General features: G+C 44.5%; 1 protein-coding gene across 1 annotated transcript; it reads left to right on the top strand.

The window, feature by feature from the left end:
- Nucleotides 1-7,034: 7,034 nt before the first annotated feature.
- On the top strand, nt 7,035-13,714 carry LOC307079277 (deoxynucleoside triphosphate triphosphohydrolase SAMHD1-like). The gene is made up of 9 exons (XM_079741504.1): nt 7,035-7,265; nt 7,460-7,526; nt 7,643-7,715; nt 8,099-8,259; nt 8,549-8,664; nt 8,818-8,888; nt 12,153-12,360; nt 13,187-13,287; nt 13,606-13,714. The coding sequence occupies exons 1-8, from the start codon at nt 7,094-7,096 to the stop codon at nt 13,258-13,260; spliced, it is 942 nt and encodes a 313-aa protein (XP_079597630.1). The 5' UTR covers nt 7,035-7,093; the 3' UTR covers nt 13,261-13,287; nt 13,606-13,714.
- The last annotated feature ends 5,148 nt before the right edge of the window (nt 13,715-18,862 follow it).

Raw genomic sequence — 18,862 nt, 5'->3', positions numbered from 1 at the left:
TTGTAAAAAAAAAGCCAGGTGGGATGGTGAATTTTAAGTTTTAGGGACAGACAGGGGCGGAGCCAGGATATTATTACTGTGGTGGGGGGTTTGGGGGAGACTCCATTGTCAACGGGGGGGGGGGGGGGGGGGAACTCCATTGTCAATATTTATTCAAAATGTCAAAATATTACACAAATAAGAATAATAAGTAAAGGTTAGATCAAACTAATAGTGCATATATTTCAGCTTTCTTTAGACCGTTTCCGTTCGGGATTTTTTAATAAAAAAATATTTAAATTTAATTATATATATATATATATATATTTTTTTTTTTTATCAGTCTCGGGGGGGCCAGCGGGGTGGCCAACCTCTGACCAGGGGGGGCCGTGTCCCCCATGTGGCTACGCCCCTGGGGGCGGATCATTTGTGCTGATGACAGCCATATGGTGGAAGACCAACGGTGTGATTATTATTATTATTATTATTATTATTATTATTATTATTATTATTATTTTATCCCCCAAAACGCAGCTAATCGGACGCATCACACGATTCGGAGGCATGTATTGCATTTAAGGATTTTAAAAACTGATTCTTATTCTTTTTTTTCAAAAATGCATTCGGCAGAGGAGGGAGTCTAGCGTTGCTCACGGGTTGGAATGAAAGGGACAAAAGGGGATAGATTTGCCTGCGGTAGCGATGTCTGAGATGCAGAGACAGCTTCACACTACCAGTGTTTGTCTCGTACGGTGTGGAATGAGAGCTCGTGAAGGCACTATTGTGTAAGCACGCAGGCCCACAGCAAGCGTGCCTGCGTGCTTGGCCAATAGCATACTGGCCGAGAATGCAGTAACGCTGTCAAATCTGTCCCTGGGAAAAGTAACCTTGCGCCGAATTGAAAAAGGAAATGTGTAATATTTCCACATTAATAGATAAAATAACAGGGGATGGGAAGGGGGATGGCTGTTTCAGTAGGGGGATGATTTTGATCATTTTAATTCCAAAGTGGGATGCCATCCCCCCTCAACTCGAGTGCTGGTGGGAGTGGATTAAGCTTTCAGAAGAGCATTTTAACAAGTGCATTTTATATTGTGGCGACCACGGGTGTGGGTGCCATGTTCCGGAGCCGCGGGGATTCTGGGAATTGGGGTTCAGTTGACAGAAGGGTTTTGTTAATTTATTCTGTTGTTAGGTTAAGTGGGGTTAACGGGTTTGGGGTCTTTATTGGTTGTGTGTTAATTGTGTGTTGTTCCGTTGTTGTGTGATGTGTAGTGTGATCGGGACCATTAGTGAGAGTGGTGTGTGTGGTGGTCAGGTGTCCCGTGTTTCTGTAATGTTCGTGTGGTTAATAAAGGCAGTCCGTAGTCATGAGGTGTATGGGGCACGGAACTGCATAATTGTTCAACCTGGGCTCCCGTCTCGTCCTTCCCGTGCTGCTCGCCACATTGGTGTCAGAAGTGGGATTGGCCTGCGCACGTGGATAAAGGATTGGAATTGACGGTCGAGCCCATGGAAGCCCCAACCGACGCCGACGCACCCTGCGTTGTGGGAGCGCAGCGGCCCACGGACGGAGAAATGGCAGCGGTCAACCGCCCCCTGGTGGCAAGGACTGCGGTGAAGCTGCCGAAGTTCTCCGGGGCAACGCAGCTTGAGCCGTACCTTGCTCAGTTCCGGCTTGTTGAGTGGCACAACGGCTGGGGTGCCGGGGAGGCGGTCGTCCACCTAGCCCTGGCGCTGGAGGGGACGGCGGTGCAGGCGCTCCTGGACCTGGCCCCAGAGGACCAACGGGACCTCCGGGCCTTGATCCGGGCGTTGGAGAGGCGTTTCGGGCAGCGGGCGGCCGTGAACGACAGCCGGGAGCTGCTAACCGGCCGCCGCCGCCAGGAGGGGGAACGGTTGGGGGCCTACGCAGCGGATGTACTGCAGTACGCCCAGCGGGGCTACCCCGACTTTCCTGCTGCGGCTAGGGAGGAACTAGCCCTTCAATCGTTCCTCCAAGGACTTGTCCCGCCGCGGCTGGGACGGCACGTCCGCCTCACCGGGCCTCCGAACCTCGAGGTGGCTCTTGAGGTGGCGGAGCGGGAGTTTTGCGAGCAACCCAGCCTGCAGCCGTCCACGGAGGATGGTGCCAGGACCAGTGTGGTCCGGCCAAGTACTGCTGCCGCCGCTGTGGTGCCCGGGAGGACGCGGCTGGGACAGCCCTCTCCCGTGGCACAATGCCAGTGGCATTCCAGTCCGGGCAGGACAAGGACCGGGTCCGGAAACCCAGGCCACCGGACCTCGAGCAGTGTCGGTTGGTCAAGCATCCCAGCCGCCGGCGTGGCGACGGGCGAGACGGCGGAGGGCAACGTTAGATGGGGTCCCCGAATTGCGCTCCAGCGCCCCCCACGGCAGAAACTGGTGGGGGCCCCGATGGCGGTGGTCCCCAACCACACCCACAGGACTTCTAGGGACTGTTGGAGACGGGCGTCCCAACCAGGGAGGAAGGCTATCGGGACTATGTGTTGGGTGTTGGGATCGACGGGACGTCTGACCCCTAAGGTGGGGGCTGTGTGGCGACCACGGGTGTGGGCGCCATGTTCCGAAGCCGCGGGGATCGGGTGTTAATTGTGTGTTGTTCCATCCGTTGTGTGATGTGTAGTGTGATCGGGACCATTAGTGAGAGTGTTGTGTGTGGTAGTCAGGTGTCCCGTGTTTCTGTAATGTTCGTGTGGTTAATAAAGGCAGTCCGTAGTCGTGCGGTGTATGGGGCACGGAACTGCATAATTGTTCAACCTGGGCTCCCGTCTCGTCCTTCCCGTGCTGCTCGCCACAATATGGTGTCTATTCGACAGGGCGTCTGAAACCTGCACATTCACATTTACAGTTGACTGACTACTGCTGGCTAGTGATGGGTCGTTCACGACCGAATCAGTTTGAATTAACGAATCTTTAACAAGAACGAACCGAACTGATTCTTCTCTCTCGTTCTTCTTGTTCGTTCTCACACTCTACTCCTCCCAGACCCACTAGTAGCTGAGTCGCTGAGTCTCTGTTTGTTCACTGATGGGAGTGGTGAAGAAGGAAAAGCTTACTAAGCAAGCGTAAGCCTATGATAATACGATTCAATATCAGTGAAATGGTAAATGCATGCTGTCTTTGTATTTTCTGTGTCATGCCAAATTAATAAAACATGTCTCGTCAATCTGTCTCGTTATTTCATGGTTCATTCTCCACCCGGGACCCCCATCATTGCTAAATCAAGTCTATTATCTTGCTGATATGTTAAACATCCAATAATCATCTACACCCCCCCCATCCCGCTGCGTTTGGTTAAAGTTGTAATGTTGTGTTGATTGATGACCGACTTCCACGATCGTTTGAGAATGATAACGAGGAAGGAGCTGAGTCTGACTGACTCAGCTGAGAACCGTGCATTCCAAAGCTGTGTTCGAAATCGTTCCCTATCACGGATATAGTGCACTAGGCTATATAGGGTGCTCGCCATTTTGTAGTGGTGTTCGAATTCTCAGTGGTAATTTCATGCACTTTTGGGTACTTTAAGTGGACTTAAAGTACCCAAAATTTGAGTGTACATGCAATGTTCCCTACAGGTTACTCCCGTATACCACAATGCAATGCGGTCGTGTTTTTCCGGAAGAGAAGAAGAAGCTGAATAATCGCGAAAACGAATACATTTAATTTAATGGAGTCTCCGGCTTTCGTTTAGAAATGTCAACAATTTATTTCGGATTTAACATACAAAATTTAACATTAAAATTAATAAAAAAAAACATTTATCAAGAAAATGTAACACTCAACATCAATACAACCTCCAGCTTTCCTCGTGAGTGCCAGGTTTGTTTACATGATGTGGGCGCATCTGTCTGCGTTACACAAATACCCGGCACATTTACTGACGCAAATGACGTTTAGAAATGCTCAGCGTAGTGTCCGAATTCTCGTTTGTTCGTTCCCTATATAGTGCACTATATCATGAACACTATATAGGGAATAGTGAGTGAGTGAATAGGGAACGATTTCGAACACAGCTCATGATTCTAATCAATGCTACCGGAAACGCGACTGAATGATTCTTCTTGGTGAAGTGACCGACGCGAACTGAATAAACGAAAAGAATCATGAAATCCATCACTGTGCTGGCCCAGAGCCATAGAGAGAAGAATTGCGACACTCTGATATTGCCAGCATGGAGGTCACGTGGTTCATGTAAGCCTGTATAGTTCCAAACACGCCGTGCTGCTATGTTCTTCTATGGGACTGACAGCTGCGATTACAATATTGAATGGTAAATATAAATTTAAAAAACACATACCCAAGTACATTTCTGACTATTGTTGCATATTTGTAAATCAGTCCCTCCAGAAAAACGCGGCGTTTTTTTGTGATTGTGTTGCGGTCAAAAATCCTTGATTATGCGGCATGTTTTCTTAAAAAATGCGATGAAATATTCGGCATATTTATGCGATGATATTGCGGGAACTTGCGAAAAATGCAGCTTTTCGATGACGTTCACATCGCGTAATTTCGTCACTTCATAACGTTCCCATGGCAACAGGGGGAAATGGCTGCTCTTGTGTGAAGTAAACGCAACATTTTTCAACTTTCTGCTAAAATATGTAACTTTTTTGCAACGAAAATGCGGGGATTATGAAATCATGCAAGCCCCGCATATTTTGCGCGGAAATTGGCAATTTATGCGGTGAAAGTGCGGCATATTTGAAAAAATGCGACCCCCGCATGAATATGCGGACTTTGGCTGATTATGCGATCGCATAATCGCGTTTTTCTGGAGGGACTGGTAAATATCAGTTTTACATTTGGAGTGGTAGGGTGACAACTGAAAGCTACTTAGATACGTTTTTAAGTTTGAGGGAAAGCTTCACTTTCGTGTTAGCATGGGTAACTCTAGGCTACTGACTTTAGTGGCTTAACCTTAACTTTTACCTTCTGTTAAATTATAGACGATTCAAGATGTTCATTTTTGCCCAACTGGACTATTGGATTTCCTTGATTTTGCTTATAGCCTAATTCCGATTCACTTACCCGTGGTCAGAGTGCGATTGAGAAAGCAGAGTAGCAACAGTCCATTTATCATCTAGTTTCCAGGCAACTTCTTCTGATGAGGCAGGAGCTGACCACACAACCATGATACTTTTAAGACTAAGCCATACACAAAGTATCAAATATATTAAAGAATAACAAATCATTACGCTTGGAATCATAAAATCATAAGTGTTTACAAGAGAGGAATACTGTGAGGAAAGGAGACAATTAAAAAAAGCAATAAATATAAAATGGACCACTGGTTATAAAACCCTCCAGCAAATGCAGATTCCACTGCCTAACATCTGCACGCTGCACAGGAGGATGCACCATGTAAAAGCTGGACCCAGTGTTTGAGATGCTGAGTGCTAAGGAAAAAATCCTCTCCACATATATCCGGCTGAGTTTTGTGGAACCAAGAACAAGCGGGAACAAGAATAGTATAAACAAGTATAAAAAATGAAGCAAACATACGGTAAGTGTGAACAAGAACAGCAAAGTCGAGCCAGGGGGTATCAATAAATAAAACAAAGTTAGTCATGTTTGGAACAAGAACAACAAATGTGCAAACAGGTGTAAAGTATATCTAACTTGTAAAACAAGAACAAGGTGAAGGAAAAGGGGGGAATATTATTAAGTTATTTATAAACAAAGAAAATACTCCACATACATCAGGCTGAGGTTAAGGATAGCAAAGTGCATCAGGTCGAAAGGAAGGACAACATTCGAAGCCGTCGCCGCCGCCACCACCAACACCAGCAGTCGCCACCACCAACAGCCGTCGCCAGCACAAGCCGCCACCACCAGCCAGCTCAAGCAGCCATCGCCTCAAGCAGCAGAAACCTGCAGCAGCAGTGTTTGCCGGCACCAGCCAGCTCAAGCCACCAGCAGCAGCCGCCACCGCCATCAGCATCCACCATCAGCAGCAGCAGCCACCACCTGCAGGAGGGTGAAAATAATCAGACAAGACCTTGAATAGCCTGTAGGTCATTGAGTTTCCCCACACATGGCCAAATTGCTGCCAAGTTGGGGAAGGGGTGGACAGAAGTTTACATTATGAAAAAAAAGAATGACACTACTGTCTGTGTAATAACATTTGAAAGCTTGTCATTATGGCTTATATTTTTTTGTGTGGAATAATTTGTATTCATATATGTAATCCAACAGCCTTTTCATAGCTATAGCATCAGACACACAGTACTCCAACACCGTAGCTAACACCGTCAGGTTCAGCCGATTAAACCCGTCGTTAATCAACCGTATTGATCCTAGTAACCCTACGTCAATAACTAACTAAATAAAAGTTGTCAGATATTCACTACTTAACTTCTGGTGCAGTGATACCTTCACAGCTGGCGAAATCGAGCTGACTAACTAGCAGGCAATGACTGAAAATCGGTCGTCTACCAAGATAAAAATATATATAATTACGCTGTGCACATACAAATAAAGATCAGTATATGCATCATAAAGGCCCTCTGATATAATATACAGAGTTGACAATTCAAAAGAGGCAGCAATTTAATCAATTTACCCCTGGAGACACCTTCACAGATGGCGAAGCCGAGCTAACTATACAGGCTTACATGAACCACGTGACCACCCTGCCGGCCAGGTCAGAGAGTGTTGTTACTCTTCTCGCTCTATGGCTCTGGGTTTCCGAAAGAATATCCGCCTCTAGCAACATGATTGGTCCAAACAAACATGACGCAAAATAAAGTGAAACTCATCACTCATCACACATCAGATTTTATATATTATTATTTAGACGGATTTGTGAGACTCATGTAGGGTTTACCAAATAGTCGGTGATAAAACGGTGTATATCTCAAGCAACTGTGTTTTCTGCAGATACTGTTGAACGCAGCGCAGCAATTACGTCACGTTTTACTCAGGGCACTTTGTCCCGCCTACTGGCCAGACAGCCAATCAGAGCGAAGCAACCCCCGGCATTTTCTCACGCGGGGAGTCTTATCCATGTCGGGCGCCAAGTCTGATCAGCTGAACCGACACTATTTGAGTAACGTAGTAGTCTCTCAGAAAACTCGCCGACTGTTTGATCAACATGGATTGTCCAGTGCGCCCAATTGAAGAGGATTTGTCCCCTGGCGTATTTAAAACGGCACAGAAACTGTTGTCTTCTGTCCCCCAGCAGTACTTTATGCGATGGGAAGTTGAGGACACATGTCAATTCCTTCGAGGGCAGGGGCTCCAAGAATGGACGGACACTTTTAGAGGTACATTTTGTTTTTCTATTTTAGTGGTAGATTGTCTTTTGAACAGCCATCCAAACCTCAAACTATTTGTGTATACATTGTCCAGTTTTAGCATTAACGCTAGCCCCCTTGACCACTACTGCTAAACACAACCTATAGCATTTACATTGTGGCCATTTGATAGATAAACATATGTGTATATACCTTTTTTAAAGAAAATGGAATAACTGGTGTTGGGCTGCGTGAACTTACTGAAGAACATTTGCAGAAAATGAATATTAGGTAAGTCTGGCAGGGACAACTGTCGCTCAATAAGATATGGTATTTGCCTGATGAAATGTGCTAGTCAAAGTCTATCCTCATACACATTTCTAACTCTTATTTTTTCATTTCCCCAGCCCGCTAGGTGTCCGCCTAAAAATTCTGCACAGTATTAAGAAGCTCCAAAGTTCTTCAATAATCCCCTCCAAGGTAATTCAATTCTTGCAGAGAAAGCATCAGAGATAAGACCAAGTAAATGGTTGTTAAGCTAAAGGTTTGTTTTGCTATGGTTTGCTGAAACTCTAAACCCTTTTTGAGCCAAAGGAATGTCCACACCTGTGAAGCATAATGCAAAACTGTAAACCTGCTGTATTTAGCATATTTGCTTTCAAACTCACTTTGTTTCAAATCAAGGCAACAGACCAGACAGCTTTTAGGCCTGTTATCTCTGCAGTATTGAATGTACTGGTGTTGTGCCTGCAGTATTTCTGTGATGTACAACATGTCGCATCATGCTGATACAACCTATCAACACCTAAACGGCTGATTCTGTTGCTTGGAGTAATGTTTTTTTCCCTCCTCTTCTCTTTCAGGTTTTTAATGACCCCATCCACGGACACATTGAACTCCACCCTCTTCTGGTCAAAATCATGGACACACCTCAATTCCAAAGACTGAGGAACCTCAAGCAGCTCGGAGGGGCCTACCTCGTTTTCCCCGGAGCATCTCATAATCGCTTCGAGCATTCCATTGGGTGTGTGTGTGTGTGTGTGTGTGTGTGTGTGTGTGTTTGTGTGTGTGTGTGTGTGTGTGTGTGTTCCCACATATGTTTCCAGATATTAGGCCTTAAATACCCCAAAATTAATATAATGTATGCTTGTAAGTTCATTGCTTTCTTGACAAATAATGCATGCTGCACTGCATGCTTGTGTAGCAGCATTTAACTGGGATATCTTTTACTGACCACTTATGTTTGTATCTAACCGGATTCTCTGTGGCAATATTTATCAATTAAACCATCTGTGTTAATTGACTGGTTGCAGAGTTGGGCACCTGGCTGGAAGACTTGTGCACTCTCTGAACGAGAGGCAGCCTGAATTGCAGATAAATACCAGAGACATCCTCTGTGTGCAAATCGCTGGCCTCTGTCATGATCTAGGTGAGTAAGAGCCACACCCCAAACCCAGAAAACAACTGCCAGTTTCTGTGTGAGATTGAAACCACTTATGGTTGCCGTGAGAAACGATGGGAAGGTAAATTAATGAATGAATGAATAGTTCCATATTTCCTTAACCTATTTCTCCCTCTCTAGGACATGGACCTTTCTCTCATATGTTTGATGGGATGTTCATTCCTAAAGCACGTCCAGGATCCAAATGGAAGGTACTGAAGTGTTCTCCCACTGCTTTCCCTATAACCCAAACCCCTGTTTCAAGGTCAGGCGTTGCAGTTTGTTTATTCCCCTTGCTGTTGGTTCGAAGACATTTCAAAGACCCTTATCCCTTAACACGCTAGAACAGGTCAGACGTCTGGCAAAACATTCCTAAACTAACTTACTAGTTACTACCTTCTATCCACATCCTCAGGATCCAACCCCAAAACACTGAAGCTTTCAGAAACTAACTAACTAAATGTAATCTCAATTTAGAAAAGAAAATTTTTGTCCTTGAGATGTGATAAATGAAAGGTGTTTTTGGTAAGTTTTGAATTCTTTGAGAATCCAGAAAAACATACCGGCCCTCTCTGCTCCCTCCATACGTTTCTCTGCCATTGAGATGGTAACTCAGGGTTTGCGAATGTGATTGACAATTCCCCAACCCAATCATGGAAGAGCCTGGAGTTGCCTAAATTGTAAAAGGGCTTGTACAAGGCCAGACACAGTCAACTCTAGGAAGGTTACAGATGTCTACAGATTTAAGAGCTACAATTTTAGTATAATCTGTGGCATAGTCATCCATCTGCTGACAAGATAACAAGTGAAAAATGCTATGGGAGCATATTCATTTCGAGCACATTTAGTTCTTCTGAAAAATCAACCAAATACAATGATACACATGTCAACGGAATCTGTATCCCAAGAATTTGAATTATAATTTCCCAGATTTTCTCCCACAAATGTATTAATTTTTGGACACATTGTTCTCTATTAAGTCAACTGATTAAAAGTGTGGATCTGTTACATTTTTTATTTATTATTTAGCAGTGGTAACTCATGAGTCAATCGGACTAGAATAGTTTCTATTTTCATCCCATTGCCTGGTCGTAATCTGAACTCCACCAACGGTCTTGGCCGCAAGCTTTGTTCTTCTATATTTACATGTCCTCAGTTCTTGAGTTGCAGGCCAACTTTTATTTTTTATTCTCTTAATCGTATCATGTGCTATGATTACAATAGGCTTATGCAGACATATGGTAAACAAGTTGGGATCCACCGAAAACACATTTTCAAACCAAGTACTTACATTTGGATACTTGCTGATACAAAGTACACATATAAGTACTTCATACTACCATTGCAGTTCTAACAATGACATCGAAAATATGTTTGATTTTCATCAGATGTTTTTCAACTTCTGACTATAATTAACTGTACAACATGATGCTTTTGCTGACTTGGGTTGTTTGTTCCCTATATTAATTTGACGTTTATGATAATTCTTTGCCCATTATAGAAGGGTTTGCACGATATATGCAATGCATTATATGCTAGTTATTGTTATTTTGTTGAGGCAACGGAAATGCATTGTTTTCCTTTTAGAAAAGACGCCATGTAGAAACAAAACTAAACTTGAGTGCACTGACTCACTTTAAAGGTCCCATGGCAGGCTACTTTATGGATGCTTTTATATAGGTGTCATTGGGCCCCTAATACAGTATTTGAAGACGTTCAAGAACGTCTGCCTTGGTTCAGAATTACAGCCACTACGAGCCAGTCCCACAATGAGGCTCCGCCATGCGCTGGCCTTTACAGTGGATGTATCGCAATGGCTCGGAATCATAATGTCATACGGAGGCGCACACAGCTTTTTGCTGTGTTCTGTAAATATTCAGAACACTCCAGGTGCTCCGGGTGGAGTCCTGGAGCTCTATATCTAAATAATTTAATATAATGTATAGATATCTATATAATATATATTATCATGGCCAAAAGCTGTGTGCGCCTCCGGATGATATTATGAATCTCAACTGGTTCTTCCATGTCAATCTGAAGTACAGACTGAGCGGCGACATGGAGGGAAAGGGATTGTTGCCGTTTGCGGACTCCCGGTACTTCCAAAACGAGACTCATAGTGGGGGTTATCTTGGGAGGAGAAAGGGATCGTTGCCCGGGATTGTCTCCCGCCTGAGCCCCGCTGCCAGGCGGCGACGGTGATGCACCGCCGCCGACATGGAGGAGAAAGGAATTGTTGACCAGGATTGTCTCCCGGCGGGCAACAATCCCTTTCTCCTCCATGTTGCGGTTCAATCTGGACTTCAGGGAGCCAAAGCCAAAGTCCTTCTCAACCATGGCCGAGATAACCCCCACTATGAGTCTCGTTGTGGAAGTACCAGAGACATCAGAGAACCCGACGCAGTCTAGTCTTTCCACCAAATGGGAGCTTTACGCAAACCTTACCTTATGTTGTTGGGTGTTATGCGCCATAACACCAACAGCAGAACGGTAATCCAAATAACAAAGAAGTGTACAACACTTGCGTTACGGTGTGTATATTCACACACACACATGTGGCGCTCGTTGTCTTGTCATTGTCTCATTGGGGGGCCAAATTCTCTGGGCGGGCAAAGCACAGAAAGGGGAGGTAACCTGGCCCCTTATGACGACATATGGGGCCAAATCCGAATCGACACGGCTGAGCTTTAATTTTTCAAAGGCGGAGCAGGATACCTAGTGCTCGTTTTACACCTAGTGTACTTTCTAGCCACTGGGGGACCATAGGCAGGCTAGGGAAACTCATATTAATGTTCGAAAACCTAAAAGTGATATTTTCATTCCATGGGACCTTTAACAAAGTGAATGAATCAGTGGGAATACTATTCATGCGAATAAGTGAGGCCGACCCTCACAAATTAAGGAAAGTATTGAGAATACCATGGACAGTATGGATAATATACACCCAACACCGATTTGACGCAACATATAATCACGTATCCACATGTGTCTTGATTGTTTCTGAAAGTTGTACGATCTCCAATGTACTTGTGTGCATCCGCACTCCTTCCTTTTGCCTACCTGCTCAACTCACGAGAGGTTACTGCGACGTTGCTGTAAAATGGTCTCGGGTGAGGTTGTATCTGAGTCATTTTAAGAGAACGTGACCATGAGCACAGTTTGGGACCAATATGGAGTGCGGTTGTGACCATAATCAGCCCTTTAGCTTTATCTATTGGCAGGCAGTTATGATTCAGCCGATAAGGGTTGGCCATTGAAATGTTAAATGTTTAGAGGTCACTATTTGGCTGTTAGCATTCATTAAATAAGATAAGAGCTATATATCAGCTGTTTGAAAAACCCTTTCAACAAACTAGTTGCAAATCAAACCAAGTTTATACAAGCTCATGAAAAGCTTGTACTTTGTGCAGTGTTCGAGTTGTGGGGGAAAGTTTGTTGAATCGTGTATGCGTTTCTGCTTGTGTGTGTCATTGCAGCATGAGACTGCGTCACTAGCCATGTTTGACTATCTGGTTGAGGATAATGACCTAATGCCGGTGATGGAGGAGTACGGGCTGGTTCTACCGGAGGACCTTGTCTTCATCAAGGAGCAGATAGGTGGACCCCAGTTCTCCATTGACTCTCCCAGCAGTGGGCTATGTACATTGACTCTCCCAGCAGAGGGCTGTGTACTGGGGCTGTACGGTATGGACTAAAATGTATATCACAGGTCAACAGTGACAGCGTCTGTTATCACGTTCCACCGCTGGCTTTTTTTGTCTTAAGGACTGGCTTTGGACAATGCCTGTGGAAGCGATGTCTGAGATGCAGGGACAGTTTCACGCTACCAGCTTCTGTCTCGTACGGTGTGGAATGAGAGCTTGTGAAGGGACTAATGTGCAAGTACGCAGGTACGCAGTAAGCGCGCCTGCGTGCTTGCGCAATAGTATACTATTGCGCAGTATGCTAGCTACTTCGCAATAGTATGCTAATGCACAATAGCGTACTGCCTGAGATTGCAGTATCGCTGTCAAATCTGTCCCGTGGAAAAGTAATGTTGCGCCGAATTGAAACTTTACTTTTTACATTAAAGTAGTTACGTTAATGTATTAACACGCAACTTACTGTGTAACGCGTTACACACAACACTGTCTACCAGTCACACCGGTCTCAAAATTCCTACCGTAGTATGTACATTGACTCTCCAAACAGAGGGGTATGTACATTGATTGTGGCGTATGTGCCTGACCAATAAGAAATCGCAAAAAAAATAAATATGTATGATCTTTCACTTTTCTAGCAATGGTGGGAAGAAGTTTTTGGTCAGCAAGGCTGTCCAAAAACCTCTTCCCACCATTGACAAAAAAGTGAATCATTCTCACAGAACCTCCTCCGATTAGTCTTGCTACACCACAAAGCAGGTCTTTTTTGTGTTCTGAACCTCATGGACGCTGAAATAAGGTTTCCTGTGAAATGTGATGTGTTCTATTTCTGTTTGCCCGTTGACCGTTTCCTCGTGCTGTCGCTGCAGTGGCCATACGAAGGCCGTCCAGAGGAGAAGTCTTTCCTGTACGAGATCGTGGCCAACAAAAGGAACGGCATTGATGTGGACAAATGGGATTACTTTGCGAGGTCAGTCTGTCTGTTCTGCTGACCGTAGCGTCGGGAGTAAATGCCACTGGTCTTTGTAAGATTTTCACTGCCGCCATAACTGAAGTGATTAGATAAGGGGGCAGGATATTGTGGTGGCTAGGTGGTACATGGCTCAATCCCCTACCTTCCTGTAAGCAGCCTTAAGCAAAAGCCTACTCCTTGATGCTCCATACTGACTGGTATCAGAATTCAAACCAAGTCGCTTTGTAATAAATATATGAAAAGTTCCCTAAGTGACTAACTAGTAAACCTGCATTATTATTATAATATATTTATCCTTTTCATTCCTCATCTCAGAGACTGCTATCACCTGGGCATCAAGAATAACTTTGACTACCACCGCTTCCTAAAGTTCGCCAGGGTGTGTGATGTGGAAGGGGAGAAGCACATCTGTACCAGAGACAAGGTCAAATGATCTCAGACTTCTGTTGGTAATCTGATTCGAGCAGCTCTCTAATTGGTCCTTTATTTGACTAAACATAACTCTGGGGATTCATTCAACAGGAAGTGGGCAATCTGTATGACATGTTCCACACGAGAAATTGTCTCCACAGAAGAGCCTACCAGCACAAAGTAGCCAACATTGTTGAGACTATGTAAGTACTGTGTCTTTGCTAGGTACTATAATACTACCAGTATCATCATCTAGTCCGGTATTAACATGATGAATCAGAGTCTTTGTATTCCAAACTGAGTTTGGTTGTGCTTTTCAACTAGGATCACAGAGGCATTTTTATTGGCAGACAAACACCTCAAATTCGAGGGGTCGGATGGGAAAATGTTCACAATGTCCACAGCTATAGATGACATGGTGGCATACACCAAGCTGACTGGTGAGTGTTGAGACCACACTGTGCTGTTTTTGGCTTCTTAGTGTTGCATAACGCTTATGTTATTTTTGCAATACCCAAGAATAATTACAGTGGGGCAAAAAAGTATTTAGTCAGCCACCAATTGTGCAAGTTCTCCCACTTAAAAAGATGAGAGAGGCCTGTCATTTATCATAGGTATACCTCAGCTATGAGAGACAAAATGAAAAAAAAAAATCCAGAAAATCACATTGTCTGATTTTTAAAGAATTTATTTGCAAATTATGGTGGAAAATAAGTATTTGGTCAATAACAAAAGGTCATCTCAATACTTTGTTACATGCCCTTTGTTGGCAATGACAGAGGTCAAACGTTTTCTGTAAGTCTTTACAAGGTTTTCACAAACTGCTGCTGGTATTTTGACCCATTCCTCCATGCAGATCTCCTCTACAGCAGTGATGTTTTTGGGCCTTCGCTGGGCAACACAGACTTTCAAATCCCTCCAAAGATTTTCTATGGGGTTGAGATCTGGAGACTGGCTAGGCCACTCCAGGACCTTGAAATGCTTCTTACAAAGCCACTCCTTCGTTGCCCGGGCGGTGTGTTTGGGGTCATTGTCATGCTGAAAGACCCAGCCACGTTTCATCTTCAGTGCCCTTGCTGATGGAAGGAGGTTTTCACTCAAAATCTCACGATACATGGCCCCATTCATTCTTTCCGTCACACGGATCAGACGTCCTGGTCCCTTGGCAGAAAAACAGCCCCAAAGCATGATGTTTCCACCCCCATGCTTCACTGTAGGTATGGTGTTCTTTGGATGCAACTCAGCATTCTTTCTCCTCCAAACACGACGATTTGAGTTTTTACCAAAAAGTTATATTTTGGTTTCATCTGACCATATGACATTCTCCCAATCCTGTTCTGGATCATCCAAATGCTCCCTAGCAAACTTCAAACGGGCCCGGACATGCACTGGCTTTAGCAGGGGGACACGTCTGGCACTGCAGGATTTGAGTCCCTGGCGGCGTAGTGTGTTAGTGATGGTAGCCTTTGTTACTTTGGTCCCAGCTCTCTAGAGGTCATTCACTAGGTCCCCCCGTGTGGTTCTGGGATTTTTGTTCACCGTTCTTGTGATCATTTTGACCCCACAGGGTGAGATCTTGCGTGGAGCCCCAGATCGAGGGAGATTATCAGTGGTCTTGTGTGTATTCCATTTCCTAATAATTGCTCCCACAGTTGATTTCTTCACACCGAGCTGCTTACCTATTGCAGATTCAGACTTCCCAGCCTGGTGCAGGTCTACAATTGTGTTTCTGGTGTCCTTTGACAGCTCTTTGGTCTTGGCCATAGTGGAGTTTGGAGTGTGACTGTTTGAGGTTGTGGACAGGTGTCTTTTATACTGATAAGGAGTTCAAATAGGTGCCATTAATACAGGTAACGAGTGGAGGACAGAGGAGCCTCTTAAAGAAGAAGTTACAGGTCTGTGACAGCCAGAAATCTTGCTGGTTTGTAGGTGACCAAATACTTATTTTCCACCATAATTTGCAAATAAATTCTTAATAAATCAGACAATGTGATTTTCTGGATTTTTTTTTTCATTTTGTCTCTCATAGCTGAGGTTTACCTATGATGAAAATTACAGGCCTCTCTCGTCTTTTTAAGTGGGAGAACTTGCACAAATGGTGGCTGACTAAATACTTTTTTGCCCCACTGTATATCTTTCACCTTCATCCTGTTATTTCTCACCCTCCCTCCCCCCCCAAACTACTCTGGGGGAGTCGATCAATGTATGTGTATACACCTTCATCCTGTTCTCATCCTCCTCCCTACCAGATCCCTTTCTCTGACCCCCACTTTTAGTTGAATCCTCCACCCTGCCGGCATCTTCTCCCTCCATTACACTTGAGGAGTTGATCAAACAATTGATATGTATTCACCTTGATCCTGTGCTCATCCTCCTCCCTGCCATCTGTCCCCAACACCAAGACTCCGATCCTTTATCTCAGAGATCAAGGACAGATCCCCCCATGACCAACAGGTCTGGGGCCCAACTTGCCCCGCTAATTGTTCAACCCATGGTGCTATCCATTTGTATGGTACGCCGGTAAGTCCGACCTGCTCTAGCGAGAACTTGACGTAATTTCCTGGCTCGTAGCACCTTAAAGCATTCGAGTTTCTCATTGGCTAGTTGTTGTTATTGTTAGCAAACCAGCTCGAAAACAAACAACAAAGGCCATGCACAGCAAGACCGTGCAATGCATAAATGTGTGACCGGAATAAAGTAGCAATGTATTCAAGTGTCTAAGAGCATTTAAAATCTACATTAAAATGACCAACGTGGTACAAATACAAAGCAATAATTCTCTTAAAAGGGCGCAGCCATTTTTGTTGTTGAGTCGTTCAGCTTCACTGAACTCGGTCTACTCTCAGAACTACCACTGGGAAGGTTTATATTACGACCAAAAGGGGGCGTGCCTCCTTGAAATGCCGCAAGGAATAGAAAGGCACATTTGTGGCAAACCGGTTAGCTGAGTGGAAAAGGATGCGAGTATACCTTTGAAACAAACATCTACAACAATGCAGAGGTTCCACTTGTTGCCATGGAATGAAAGCAGAACATAACTGAGTACAAGGCAGGGTTGGGTAGTTTCTGGTTTCACTGGTTTGGTGCGGAGTGCAAGGTTATACCGGTTTATCTTTTGATTACCGACATTTGTCATTAGGAGATGTTCTGGCATATTAAAACGTAGCCTATTGTTTACTTCAGGACCTTGTGTTGATGCTAAATATAACTTGTATTGCAACTTGGGATGGTTATTCTGACTTTTTGTTCAGAACTATAACCGCCACTTGTTAACCCGTCCATCGATAGTATTTTGACTAAATACTTGCAAAAACACATAAACAAATAAAACCAGTGGCATTTGCCCATACCCTCTCTCTCCCTTGTTGTCTGCATTAGTCAACAATCATGAAGTTTTCCTTAAACTGAGGAGCATGAAGTGCAATAGTCTATTTTGAAAGGTGTATTTGTGGCAAACCGGTTAGCTGTACCTTTTAAACATATCTACAACAATGCATTGGTTCCACTTGTTGCCATGGAATGACAGCAGCACATCCCTGTGTACAAGGTAGGGCTGGGTGGCTTATCGGTCGGGGCTGTGTTGACGATTGTATTTATTGTTAAAGGTAGATCCGGTTTTGTCTCATGCTGTTTTCCCCCTCCCTACTAAAGCCCTGTCTCTGTTAGTTCATGACACATTTTCCCTGCCCTCACGCCCCACCCTGCCAGATCCCCTTCTCTGACCCCCAGTTTTAGTTGATATATATCTTTCACCTTCATCCTGTTATCAATCATCCTCCCTCCCTCCCTCCCCCAACTACTTTGGGGGAGTCGATCAATGTATGTGTATACACCTTCATCCTGTTCTCATCCACCTCCCTACCAGACGTCTGCCTCCAACCCCCCTTTTGCTTTAAGGCAACTGATCAACGGAGCCACTGAGGGGTTTGGCATTAGCCTCAAATGGCCCTTCTTGGCTCTTACAGCCCAACAACAGATCCCTTTCTCTGACCCCCACTTTCAGTTGATTAAATCCTCCTCCCTGCTGGCCTCTTATCCCTCCATTACACTTGAGGAGTTGATCAAACAATTGATGTGTATTCACCTTGATCTTGTGCTCATCCTCCTCCCTGCCATCTGTCCCCAACCCCAAATGGCCGATCCTTTATCTCACAGATCAAGGACAGATCCCCCTCAGACAAACAGGTCGGGGGCCCATCTTGCCCAGGTATCACACCCCGCCAAATGTTCTACCAATGGTGCTATGCATTTGCATGGTACGCCGGTACGTCCGACCTGCTCTAGCGAGAACTTGACATAATTTCCTTCACTGCCAAAGGATGTGGAAGTGTGTGGGTCCCTACATACTGTACTGTACTGTACATACTGTATATACATGCTCTGCATGTCCTTAATTGGTCCGGGCCGGGTTGCCACAATATATATTAATACATTATTGAATTACAAAAATATGTAAATTAGTTATGAAGAGGCCCACCGTTGTAGGGCACCAAAACGGCCAGCACCAACCCTGTTAGTAATGAGCTTGGAGGGCACGATGGTGTTGGATGCCGAAGTGTAATCAATGAACAGCAATCTCACATATGTGTCCCTATGGTCCAAGTGGGACAGGGCAGTGTTGAGAGTGAGGGAGATGGCATCATATGTAAAGAGAGCAAAATGTGACGGAGGATGAAGATTATAAAAATACTAGCAGGCAGTTGGCTTGGTCCTACCGCTCTGTAGTGTTTGTTTCTGGTCTCCCCTAAGAGAATCACTGCCAAAGGATGTGGAAGTGTGTGTGTGTCCCTACATCCTGTATGATGGTCTTCCTGGTTGAAAGGACCAACAAAACTCCTCCCTCCTGGTAAATTAACAAGAATAGCTCAAATTATGGTAAACATGGATATATGAGCATTTAAAAGACCAAAGATAAAAACAATACAAATGAGGTTCATTATAGACCAACTAGTCTACACACCTTTTTTCATTTGTTAAAAAACAAATTAAATATGTTTAAATACATATTGACGTATACTTTAAAAGTTATTTCCAAATAGGAAACGTTCAACAGGTGACCGCGGATGACTGCCTTCTTGGAGAAACGCATGGCCATGCTGCCCTCTGGTGGTTACAAAGGAAACATTTAGACGTTGAGGACAAAGCCGTTTATTTTTTTCAT

The sequence above is a fragment of the Pollachius pollachius genome, assembly GCF_949987615.1.
Source record: "Pollachius pollachius genome assembly, chromosome: 8".
NCBI lineage: Eukaryota > Metazoa > Chordata > Actinopteri > Gadiformes > Gadidae > Pollachius > Pollachius pollachius.
Note: the sequence above shows the minus strand (reverse complement) of the source record. Positions and strands in the feature narration are given on the sequence as shown.

What these genes read in the sequence shown, in the direction of transcription:
- LOC307079277 (XM_079741504.1), top strand. Translation starts at nt 7,094, where the DNA reads ATGGATTGTCCAGTGCGCCCAATTGAAGAGGATTTGTCCCCTGGCGTA. An exon ending in CTTCAATAATCCCCTCCAAG is followed by an intron (nt 7,716 to 8,098) that starts GTAATTCAATTC and finishes CTTCTCTTTCAG; the next exon opens with GTTTTTAATGACCCCATCCA. An exon ending in CGCTTCGAGCATTCCATTGG is followed by an intron (nt 8,260 to 8,548) that starts GTGTGTGTGTGT and finishes GACTGGTTGCAG; the next exon opens with AGTTGGGCACCTGGCTGGAA.